Raw genomic sequence first — 13,263 nt, 5'->3', positions numbered from 1 at the left:
ATTCTTCAAAAAATAATATTTTGGACTTAATACCAAAAAATATTTTTCAGAAAAAGGATAAAATTTTGACTTGAAGAGGGCACGTCAGAAGACGATAAGATAGGCGGAAACACATGAACAAACGTGTAGGATGGGCCCTACCTTAACACTTTTTCTCAACGTAACCAATCCCCAAATAAAGATGTCAATATTTTTGGGACCCACCAAAAAAAAAATATTAGTGTACGCAGTTTATATAGATAAGAAACAAAAAAGTAATACTCCTAATTAATAGAAACAGAAAAGCCGAATATACTTTACTCTAAGTTTCAAATATCCCTTTCTGATTAATAACTTCCCCATATTATAGTATAGAAATTCCTTAAGCATAGTAATATTCCACATCATTAATTCTTTCCCACATTTTCCTAACCATTCATATCCTTTTCAAAATTCATTTCTAAGTTGAACTCTTCTTCTTATTATTATCTCAACAATCTTTGATCATTTGGGAAAGGAAAAAAAATGCTTCTTTTTCAAGAATTCTTTGTAACTGCTATGGCAGCTCTTGTATTTTCTTGCATAATAGTGAAATTTATTTCAATTGCAGTGTTAAACAACGAAAAGATTGATAAAGAGAAAACTGTTGTTGAGGAAGCCAAGATTACAAAAGGGTTGGTTGTTAAGAGTAGAAAAAGCAAGAAAAGAGTCAAATTTGTTGAAAAAGAAGTTGTTAAAAATGTTGATCATATTGAATTAACGGCCTGTAAAGTTGGAGGAGTAGTTGATCAGTCTGAAAATGGTGGAGAAAAGAAAGTAGATTCAGAGGAAGTGTTTGTTGAGGAAAAAAATGAGGATATTTTAAAGAAAAGTGATGAATTTAACGGAGAAAAGATTCTTGAAAATGTTGGAGTGATTATAAATGAGAAGAGAGATGAGGATAGTGATGATGACTGGGAGGGAATTGAGAGAAGTGAATTGGAGAAAGAATTTGTTAAAGCTGTAAACTTTGTGGATAGCGGAAAAGGGAAGGAGAATTTGGGGAGTGAATTGATGATGCAGTTGTATGGACTCCAGAAAATTGCAATGGAAGGGCCTTGTTATGAGCCTCAACCAATGGCACTGAAAGTCTATGCCCGCGCCAAATGGTATTGATCTTTTACTCTGATTAATATGAGCTTTAGCAAATTGTTGGAACTCTAGTTCAATTGCATAAGTTTTTCAATTGTTTGTTGATTTGCTTGAATGAAAAAAGTAAAATTTGTGTAGCAAGTGCTTGCATTGGTCAAGTGAGGCTTCGACTTTAGAAATCATTGGATGAATAAAACCAAAGGAATGCTGCTAAAAATGGGGATGATAAATCATCATCTCACATATAGTTCTATAGAGAGAGTGTAATCAATCACAATTCGATTCCTTGAACCTATTACCTAATGTAGTTTTTCCCTTGCATAGTAGCATTTCTTCTTTGCTTTTTTTAATGAATCTCTTGTGTCCGGCTTACCATTAGATTTTGACTAAAAACTAGTAGATTTGTATAGCCTAAATTTCATAGTAAAATTTAGAGGAACGAGGCAGGAAACTGAGGATGATAAGTAACACATTTATATCATAAGAAAATTGTGTTAGAATATACCTAGAGTAAATAGAATAAGAAGTAAAGGACAGACCTTCAAACTACTTTCGGGTGTAGTTTGATAGCTAGTTATACAACAGGAGTGAAAGCTGCTATCTGTAAGTGATGGAGGACAATAATTCCATTGTGCAAGGAATGCGTGGCAAAGAATGGGAAGCATGAATCCGGAGGTGGCTATGGAGCAGTATATTAAGCTTTTGTCAGACCATGTTCCCGGATGGACGCATCAAAATAAGGTTGTCAATGTCTCCTTAAAAAAATTTCTTTTGGATATATTACTCATAGATTTTCATGAAATGTCACTGCTGGAGCGAAATTCTCACTCCTAATGGTTTACGGTGCAGGAGGCTAGTGAAGTAGGGTCTTCGGAAACTAATGTGCCTAGAGATCCAGATTCTATTCCAGATTCTTTTAATGATATTAGCAAAGATGAAAGGTAGTTCTAACTCCCTTTCCTCATTATGTCCTCCGAAATTTTCAAAGGTTCATTTTGTTTCCATCAACTCTTGATTACTTTTGCGTGTCTTGCCTTCCTCACTAGCTTTTGACGTATCTACAGGACACAGGAAATAAACCATGCTGCAGAGGAAGGTGACATTGCTGGAAGTGAAAAGGTGACTCATATTCTTTTGTAACTCTTTTTAATTCTATAGTGCTGCAAATTTTGTTAAAGTGATTTTCTTCTGAAGTTCTTTTAGCTGTGTTGTTCACTTTTTTAGGTGAAACTTGCCCTCAAACCTGCTGTAGATCGAATATTTTAAGCTTCAAAACTAGTGAAAAACTTAAATGTCACATGGAACCTTTATTGTTGTTCCCTTGTTGCTTAAAAAATTTATTTCGCATGACTTAACTTTTCTTGGATAATTGCAAGTTCAACTATCCAAATGTTCACTTCTATACTGATCCGTGTGAAATATTTGTTGTTGTTAAATGCCAGATCCTATGAGATATCTTATCCTTTAAAATAATTTTATTCAGTTAAAAGTTAAATTGCCTTGTTAGACTTTGTTTCTTATTTTTTCTTGTTTCTTCAAATGTCTAGCAGACATTCAATTTTCAGTCTTCACTCAGACATCCTTTCAGGAGAATCCTAGTCCAACTTTCCTGAGATTTGTCTTTTGCTTATGAGGAACTTTTATCAGGCATACTTGTTTTACCGTTTGGGGCTTTAATTGCATCTCAAAGATATCAAAATTACATCAGTGTAGTTGGCTTCTCGGAACAATATGCCTGATCTCATAAGCCACTCAGTGTACAGTAGAAACTGGTGCTACATTTTATGATCTCTGGTTCCTCTCCTTGAGTAGTTATTTACACTTGACTGCTTTCCATCTCAACTATGGCCTGATATGTGAAGCTTGTTGGAATATATGACAGCTCAAAAGAGTTGCTTCATTTTTCATTTTCCATTCAGGCCTGGTAAGTGGAGTTGTTTGAAATTAAATAACTTAACAAATTGGCTCCTTTTCATCTATAATGGCTTCATTTGTTAATTCTTCGTAAATATACGAACTAATGATGTAAACTATCAAAAAATCCATCCATTTGTATCTGTTGAATTGCTGATAAACGACTAATACGAGCACCTGAGAGAAAACATAAGATCCTATTTTTGCTTCTGTATCTTTTGGTTGGCCGAGGAAGGAGGATACTTGAGTGTCTAATCTCAATATCTCCTTCGTTGGCTTTCTGGAATATTACTTATTTGGTTTTCATTTTTTATATTAGTTTTTTCGAATTTTGGTGTTTCATAGTCTCCATCAAAATCAGACTGTAAAGGAAAAAGTAGTACTAGATATGCGAAAAAAAGGAAAGAGAGAGAAAGACCAGAATCTTGAAAACCAATTTACTATCCACCATGATTCAAAAGATAAGTTCACTAAAAAACTAAGTAGGTCTAAGGATGAGAACAAAATTGTGTCCAGCAAAATTCAGTTTCCCTCTAAAACAGATATATATACTTTGCAAAGATAATATGCCTAAACAAAGCGTCGGGATAGAACTTTGAGCCAAACTGGTGTATATAGGACTTCCTCTGAAAGCTCGAGTTAAATATGAAGCTGATTAACGGGATAATGTGATTAATATATAACACAACTGATAGCTGCAATGGCTCGTGATAGGACAATGATGCTAATGTCCTCAAGGAAGTGTCGGGAGTGTAAACGTCGAGGGGACTATGATGCATGCAGACTTTTACTTTATCAAAAGAAATTAAAACCTTTGTTTCGTGCAGAAGATATATATCGATCTGCTCTTTCTCTATGTTGGACATCAGTTCTTTTTACAACTTTGTATTCAATGTTACTTATAATTTATATAAGTGAGCTAATTTCTTCTTGCTTTTATGGTTGTTCATTTAGTAGACATCCTAATGCTTTTAAAATTTCTTTTTAGAGGTCAGATATGGAATAAGTTTATACTTCTTTAGTAACTCATATATCGTCTTTCAACATTATTAGGCAGGCAGAATATGTTCTCTTTGAAGAAATTGGTAGCTAGTTGAAGCAGATAAAACTTGCTTTATAGCAATTGTCATATGTTCTTTTCAGGATAAAGAATGAGAAGAACTCAACAGCAGGTGTACTGCAATTACTGCTTCAAGATTTGGAGGTCTTTGCAGTTCATAACACAACTTGGTTCACTCCCTAATGTTTCCTTATTGGATTATGCATCTACATGCATATGTAAATAGCTATTTCCACTGAATAAAAATGACACTGTACTTAGATAAACAATTATCGCTTGTTTCAGTGGCTTTTCATTATAAGAAAATCAATAGTAATAATCTCTTTGCTTTATTATACTCTTTTTGGTTCTGGACCTGCTTTGCTACTTACATAGTTTAAAGGTAAACTAGTTGTAGTAGTAAGCATTGTCCTTATTTTACTTGAGATATATAATTAACACTAGTATACTACTACATTAGTTCCTACCTGCAGCCACTACCGGAAACATAGACTGCCCAATGCCACCACCATAACCTGGATATCCGCCACCATTTCCTCCACCAAAGCCACCACCATTACCATTTCCTCCACCAAAGCCACCGCCATTACCATTTCCGCCACCAAAACCGCCGCCAAATCCACCACCGTTGCCACTACCTCCACCATAAGGACTACCTTGGCCATTGCCTGATCCTCCACCCATCCCACAGTTACCATTTCCACCACCACCACCTCCACCAGCGCCATAGCCTAAACCACCACCTCCTCCTATCCCTCCACCTACACCTCCACATGCGCCCCCGTTATTGCCTCCAAAACCATATCCTAACCCTCCACCTGCACTTCCACCTCCACCTCCACCAATGCCACCTCCAATGCCTTTCCCATAACCACCTGTTGTAAGTACTACATTGGCAGCCTTATCCATGCTAGCAGCCGCCTGAGAAGTTAAAAACTTCCCTTCTCGGATTGCTTCAGCTAGCATACATCCATAAAGCCCAAAACACATCAAACTCAAGAAACTGAGACTCCAGACAAAGACTACACGCTCTTCCATATCGCTTCTCTTATTTTTTTGCACAATAATTTTTATTGTGAATAAGATTACTTGAAAAGAAAATTTCTATGTATAAAAAGCTATCTCAAAAAGCCTTTTGGGGATATGGTGCAATTGAACTATGCAGAGAACTCAGGGTTGGGATAGGAAAGAAAGTATAGATACTGTTGGCTTTTCTTGGTGGCTGCTCTCTTCACTAAGATATAAATATGCAGATAAGTATGAGAAATCTGTGCAAGCAGTTAAGTACAATGGAGAGTATAGGTAGTCAAGCCAATTTGCATGATTTATGATCATTGATAATTGCATGATGCAGTTCAAAACTGCAAATTTTATGTGGAAGAAAGTGGGGGAAACATGAATCTCTATCAGCTCCTTGCCCTGTATATACAAGTTAAAAATCTTTCAAAAAGTAAATACTTATAAAATACCAAATCTTATACCAAAATAGTGTTTGGGATCAAAAATAGCGTTGGGTTGGAGATGGTCTTAGACAAATCTTCTAATGACATACATTTTGAAGAAGTAACTGTTGAAAACAAACATAATATTTAGGATAGGCAAAATACATAAGTACCCACCTAACCTATGGCCCAAATCCCCCTTACACACTTTCTGTGGACGATAATAATATTACACATGCAACATTTCTAAAGTGTAGCTAGTACACACCACTTTTTTCTTGACCAGCTTTTCAAAATATGTGTGAGGTCACGCGCCAATAAGGTCGTGACACGTGTCCTAACTCAAGAAAAAAAAGAAAATACTAAATTTACACCAATTGATAATATTTAAAAGAAAACAAACAAAAAAAAGAAACAAAGCCCCCTCTCCCACCCCCCCCCCCCCCCCCCCACGTTTCTCATCTTCTTCTGAACCCCATACCCGTCGACCTCCTCCTCTAAACTCCATCAGCCATGGAAAATCCCCACCAGAACAAAATATTAACATGAATTTTTACCATTTTTTTAGTCTATAAAATTTTCACTTTTTTTTTTTAGTTTCTAGGTTTTGTTTGCTGTGGAATCATCATTGTCACCGATGGGTTTGCCACTGTAACAGTGGTCGAAAATGGAGGTCGTTGTTGTTTGCCTTTTTTTAACCAAATGAGACCAGATTTGAACGAAGAACACCAGCTTGCCGAAAGATCTGATAGCTCCACCCACGCGGAGAAGATCTGAGCTCATCGATCATGAACTGACAGTGAAACTAATGACCTGGCAATGGAGTTCTCGGCTTGTTGCTTGAGGTCGCTGCCGGTATTACGAGTTATGGATGACATCTTCTTAAAGGAGATGCAAGAGGGAGGAGATGAGGAGGCTGCGATTGTCGCCGGCTTCCGGGGAGGGCTCCAAATGGGGAAGAAGGGCTTGGATATCATTTTCTTTTCATTTAATTATTAAATTAACAAAAATAAGTGGACAAATAAGATTTAGACACGTGTGCTTATATAAGGACTTGGACAGATAATGCATTGGTTTGACGCGCTCATTTTTTTTTGTTAAACATGCACGTGCCATCTGGCAAAAATAGTGTGTATTAGGCACAATTTTAAAAGGTTGCGTGTTTAATATTATTATCGTCCACAGAAAATGTGTAAGGGGGATTTGAGCCATAGGTTAGGTGGATACTTATGTATTTTGCCTCATATTTACTTGCGCAGAACTGTTGAACATACACTGTTTTGAAGAGGTCCCTACTTTTTATATGTTACATCACCTTTGCCGCTTGTTTGGATGGTTGTTACATGTTGTATTGTATCGTATTATCACTTTAAATACAATATTTTTTTGGTTGTTACTTAAATTTTATTGCATCGTATCGTTAAATTCATCGTTACGTAACGACGAAACGTGACAGTACTCTATGTAACGACCGATTTGGTGTGGTCACGTCGTTACCTTATTTTTTCCTGTCATCTTGTCATTTCTTATTATTAAATAATTCAATTTTATCTTTTACCCTACCTTTTTATATAGTAATTTTACCTCGTACCTTACTTTATCTTTGTAAATATGGTAAGTTTATTCCTCATATTGTTGGTGCATGACATCATGAAACAACAACAAACAATATCAATCTATCCAAATATTGTATATGTCAAAACGATACAGTACAATACAATCGTCCAAACAAGCTGTGACATCAAAAAAAAGAATGTGTATAGTACTATCCCTGAGTTGAGCTACTCATAATATACACAAAATATATTCTGCTAATTAGATACGTGTTTCTATACTAGTTGTAGCACTTTAGTGTACACGGAAGATGGTCCAAAGTACGTATTAATACTGGATTTCTATGTTAATTGAGCAACTAATCGAGATAGTTGACAGAAAGAAATTTGAGACCCAACATGTAGTGCTCACATCATAAAATGTCCACAACAGGATTTTTCAGCAATTTATGACCTACAAATTGGAGAAAGAAATGACCAATGAACTTCCCTACCGACCTCAACCACATTCCATTTAATTACGTGGACCATTTTTATGTCTCAACCTATTAATTCATGTGAAAATACTTATTAAAAGTGCTTAAAGTTAAACCCCATAAATTTTATATAAAATGTATAGCTTTTGGGTTTGTGTGTGTTTTGGTTGGGGGGTTTGGGGGTGGATTTAACTTCTTTTTTTCAAACTTTTTTATTAGGTAATCCAGAATTCTTATGTATGGAGATAATCAATTCAGTCGTTGTGGTTGGACTATATTATACATTTCTGACCATATTCTCCATAGGACCCTCTTATCTCTTGCTTCTCGGAGCTCTGGTTGTGGAAGAAGGAACAGAGAAGAAGGTATTAGCAAAGTTAATAACTTTACCTGTGATGAGAAAAAGTGGTTGATGATAAAAAAACACAGGGTTTCATCAAGCTTTCAAATCGAATTCTATATATTATATTTTGAATTCCCTTGACACAACTCAAAAGTATAGTTTAATGATTCTTCTGGTTCAATTCTCATTTGCCACATTTTCTTTAATTTTTTATTTTTTTTGAATTGCGAAAATTCTGCCTTCGTCATTAATTTTCAAATATAAAAATGTATAACAGACTAATAAAAAAAATATGTCACATCAATTGAAACGGGATAGTAATAAAAAGGGTCTGAAAATTACAATTCTATTACAAACTGCGATGCATGAAATCAACTCTGAATTAATTTATTTTTCAATTGACAAGTAGTATTTGAGGCGGGAGCGTCTATTTTGTTTGCCGAGGTTATTCTTCAAGTGAGACTACAACAGGAGTCTTTGAGGCGGGAGCAGATGTGGCCTTTCGATTACGGGTTCAATTGAACTGTAATTTTCGACACCAAATATAGATTTATACGAAAAAATTTATTAAAATCTTAACGAGTATTAAATATGAACCCATAATTTTAATAATATAATGAGCAATACTAAAAAATTTAAAAGTTGAACTCATCAAATTCAAATCCTAGATCCGCCTTTACTTTAAGAACATGGCATTTTGGCAGTTTGTTGAACTTTTTAAGAAAAACTGTTTATTCGAAAAGCTTTTAAGATTTTCTTTAATTCTTTTTAAGAACTTCTTTCCTTCGGCAGTCGGAAAGTCTCTTAGCCGGTCTGAGGATATCAGTTTCGTGGGACCGCAGTCCAACTCAAGGCTAAGCTTTATGGTCCTGTTGCTTTCTCAATCAACTAACCGAGCTCTTGAAGACAAAGAATGGGATTGATTCACATAGGAGTCTGTACCGACCAGAATAGATTTTTTTTAATAATAACGGCATTCTTCATTGACGTCGAATGTCGCATGAGACCGACCCAAAGGGCACCGCCAAGTCCAAGATAGTAGGCTTTTATCAGTCTGCCTCATCTCCCCTTTCTAATCAGAATACTATTACATACTTCATGCGTTTCAATTTAGATGACACACTTTCCTTATTAGTATATTCCAAAAAGAATGACACATTTCTATAATTGGAATAATTCTAACTTTAAACATTTGGAATAATGACACATGCCTGTAGTACACTTTTTTCTCGCTGATCGAGCAAAAAATAAATCTACTCCCTCCGTTTCAATTTAGATGAGGTAGTTTGACTCGGCACAGAGTTTAAAAGAAAAGAGGGAGACTTGACATAAAGATTATCTCTCTCCTGCTAAGATACAAACATTGTTTTTCTCTAAGATTCTTATTTATACTATTCCTTACTTTTCCATCAGATCCGAGAATAACTCAAATATTCAAGGATTTGTCTGTCATTCATCATTGTCAGTAGGGGTGTTCATAAAAATCCGAAAAACCGAACCAAACCGACCAAAAAAAGGGACACTTTTTGGTTTGATTTTGTTTTGGTTTTGAAATTTAAAAACCGATCAAATTTGGTTTGGTTTTAATAAAAAAAAAAACCGAACCAAACCGAATATAGGAGTAGTTATTTTAAATTTAGAATTACACCTATATATATGTATACTTTTATACAAAGTTTCAAAAATTTTATTAGTAAATATTAATCGTTTGCACTTTTAGTGCAGTTCTTTACCTTTACATTCTAGTTTGATTGGTAGTTTTCTTTTGTTAAGTGTAAGAATCTATTTCATGTTAAAAATAATATATTTTTAATTGAGTCCTTAAATTATTCATCACTATTTGATTCAATTATCATCAATATATCTTGGTAAATAATAGATTTCTCAAAGGGTAATTGATTTGATAATGTTACGTTAAAAATGTGGTCGCCGAAATTTGTGTTTGGTAGTGTATGTCTTACATTTAAGGAAAAAAACCGACAAATAACCGAAAAAATCGAAAAACCGACATAAACCGAATCGAGAAAAAACCGACTTAATTGGTTTGGTTTGCTTCTAATATTTGAAAATCGACTTACTTGGTTTGGTTTCTTTTTAGGGAAAAACCGATCCAAACCGAACCATGAACACCCCTAATTATCAGGAGAAATATCCATCTATTTATTGGGTAAATCATTCCTCCTATTTACTTAAGTGTCATTTATTGATATTCATTGCTATTGAATGCTATATTATTGCACATGCCTTTTAGAACAGTTAATGCATGTGTTCATTACTATCTAATCGAGCTCATCCATTGATTATTGCACCCTTAAAGTTTTATCTATAAATATTATTGTTAACTAAGTTTAACCCCTAACCTATTTTTTGGTTGAACAATATGCACTTGAACTGAAATCAAATTCTAAACATGAGGCTGAGAGTAGATCAATATTCCAAACGTATGACCAATCAGATTCAGAAACATATTTTTGTTTGGCAGTTGTCACTGTTAATGTTGAAAACGAGAGTGATTACAACATGAAAATGATATATGTAGGGTACATACCTAGCATTAGGGTTATAATAATCCAAAGAAATGAAGCTGGGCTCAGCAGTTCACCAATTGTTATCAATCTCATTATTGCTGGCAATTTACTATGATGATTTATTGTAAAAAAGGGAGAGAATTTACTAGTAGTAACTTTACAAGTCTGAAACGTTACTTTTAAGCTTTACAAAATAACGAGTTTAAGTTTTGTGTACTGACCTTGCTTAATTTTTTTTTACACAATCAAATTAAGTTACCGTATATAACAGCTTATAACAACCATGATTTGATAATCCAAAATATAAAGTAGATAACTTGATAGTAACATGTTAAATTACATGAAGAAACTGCATATACTAAATCAATCTATAATTATTTGACAAGATTTTACTTTTGTAAAACGAGAGACAAAATCACTGTTGGTTGTTTGGTCAAATCACCAATCAATCATCTAGCTAATTATGAAACAAATGGCCATTAATAGTCCATTAGTCATCCTGAAAACACTATAAAAAGAAATATTAATTAATTATTTTTTCATAACAGCAGCAATTATTAGTGGTAGGCTCATTCCAGCTAATTGCCATAAAGATATAAACTATAATTAAGTGGTTTTCCTGTCAACTCACTTTCACTAAGAATAGCATGGAATTTAGAGTCAATTTGTGCGCCGAATTACTATTAAGGTGATCGCAGGATTCCATGAACCAATAATTGCAGAAATTACCTCAAAATCCTAGTGCTTTTTCTTTTCGGCGCCTAAACTATTTCGATTGTTAGTGGCTTTCCCGTTTGGCCATGAAATCTTTTTCACTTTTTTCGAAATCAATATTTAGTCAAAAAAATTAATTTTCATTTGAAGATGAATTTTGGTATTTTCTGAAAATTTAAAAACTCCAAAAGACTGTTTTTCAAAATTTTCATCACTCACAAAAATTCAAAAATAATCCAAAATTATATTCATGTCCAAACACAACTCTAATTTTCAAATATCATTTTCACTTGAATTTTTTTTTCGCTTTTTATCGGAATTTTACAATTCTTATGTCCAAACACCCACTTAAATCACTAATTTCATCCCACATCCCAAGTAGATTACATAACTTAGCTTAGGAAAAGAAGGTTAAATTTGGTTTTTCTTCTAGTAGTTTTATAGGCCGTTTGGCCAAGTTGCAAAAATCAGCTTATTTTGAGAAGTGTTTTTTTTCAAAAGTAACCTCCACTTCCAACCAAGAGGTTGTGAGTTCGAGTCTCCCCAAGAGCAAGGTGGGAAGTTCTTGGAGGAAAGGATGTCGAGGGTCTATTTGGAAACAGCCTCTCTACCCCAGGGTATGGGTAAGGTCTGCGTACACACTACCCTCCCCAGACCCCACTAAGTGGGATTATACTGGGTTGTTGTTGTTGTTCTTTTTTTCAAAAAGTGCTTTTCTCAAAAGTACTTTTGGTGAGAAGCAGTTTGTATTTGGTTAATTAGTTTGAAAAGCACTTCTGAGCAGCAATTAGTGTTTGGCCAAGCTTTAAAAAACTGCTTCTAAGTGTATTTTTCTCAAAAGTGCTTTTGGAGAGAAGCTATTTTTTTCTGTTTCTCCAAAACTGTTTTTGCTTTTCCTCAAAAGCACTTTTTTCCTTCAAAAAGCTTTGATCAAACACCTCAATTTTTGGCCAAAAATACTTTTGGCAAAAAAAAAAGTACTTTTAGCCAAAAAGAAGCTTGGCCAAATAGACTAGTAGTATGGGTTCGCAAGTTCGACAGAATTCACTCCCTCAACTCAGATCCTATATGTATACGCGAAAACAAGTATAAATAGAGCAAATCTTTGAGCAAAAAAGCTGCAGGATACTGATAATAATTAATTATGATAGTTTTATTTAGTGGAATATGAGTAAACTATGTCATTGGCCTTATGGTACGAAAATGATTATGTTTTCTATATATCGCCACTAGACAATATCTAGCTTGGACCATCCGATCTTCTTATCCCAACTCATATTTTAATGTGACAGCAGAAACAAAACAAGGCCAATATTTACGTCTTTTCCTTAATTAATTGAGGTTTTGTGAAGTAGCATTATCACATATCTTATCCATTTCACTTTTCGTTTCTCTTTCGAAATGAGCTAATTCCTTCTCTTCTTTCTTCTAAAATATCACAATTAGAAATTTAAATAATCCATGCATTCTATTAAATCAACTCGAATAGCAATTTCATAGACTCACCATTCCTATATTTGATCCCAAAAAGAGAGAAAGATATATTTAAAAAACCACTCATATGGAAAATGATGTGTAAAGATCTTGTATATGCGGTGTATTACTCAATTGCTTTTTGCTTATCCCTTCTCTCCGTTAGTGTACAAATCCAAGATTATTTTGATTGATTCCATAGAAAACTTGACTTTTACGGTGAATAGTTGTTCTAAAGAAGTCTGACCTTAAATAGAGATGGCAACATCTTCGTACAAGTCCTGCTTTAAAACTGCACCTTTCAATTCTGAGAGCACTTGAAATACTGCTTTACTTTAGGCCTTTGTTTTTTTCTCTATAACCTTTCAGTAATAATTTTATATGTAACATAGGAACTATACTATATATTGGGAGGCCCATGTTGCTCTGTTAGTATAAAGGTAAAAACTAAAAAGCTACACACACGAGTTGATAGACAGCGTACAATCTTACCTTCCACTTGATCTGCATCAGACAAGAATTGTCACCACTCACCCCAAATTGATAGAAAAATGATTCTCCTAAAGGCTGCATCATTTGATTGGGAAATTAAATAGTTGAATCTTTGACATGATTCAAATATTTCAACTAAGTGGGTCATAGATCAACAT

General features: G+C 34.3%; 1 protein-coding gene across 3 annotated transcripts; it reads left to right on the top strand.

Annotated features, from left to right (window-relative positions):
- The first annotated feature begins 286 nt into the window (after positions 1-286).
- LOC107768900 (acyl-CoA-binding domain-containing protein 3) lies at positions 287-4,419 on the top strand. Of its 3 annotated transcripts, none has more exons than XM_016588066.2 (5): positions 287-1,127; positions 1,749-1,851; positions 1,960-2,051; positions 2,175-2,229; positions 4,078-4,419. In XM_016588066.2, the coding sequence occupies exons 1-5, from the start codon at positions 505-507 to the stop codon at positions 4,099-4,101; spliced, it is 897 nt and encodes a 298-aa protein (XP_016443552.1). In that variant the 5' UTR covers positions 287-504; the 3' UTR covers positions 4,102-4,419. The 3 variants fall into 3 exon arrangements, with proteins under 3 accessions (XP_016443552.1, XP_075088722.1, XP_016443557.1); XM_075232621.1 differs by lacking the exon at positions 4,078-4,419 and adding an exon at positions 2,661-4,068; XM_016588071.2 differs by having other exon boundaries at positions 289-1,127; positions 4,168-4,419.
- Positions 4,420-13,263: the final 8,844 nt, after the last annotated feature.

Source organism: Nicotiana tabacum, chromosome 16 (genome assembly GCF_000715075.1).
Source record: "Nicotiana tabacum cultivar K326 chromosome 16, ASM71507v2, whole genome shotgun sequence".
Taxonomy (NCBI): Eukaryota; Viridiplantae; Streptophyta; class Magnoliopsida; order Solanales; family Solanaceae; genus Nicotiana; species Nicotiana tabacum.
This window is presented reverse-complemented; position numbering and strand designations above follow the sequence as displayed.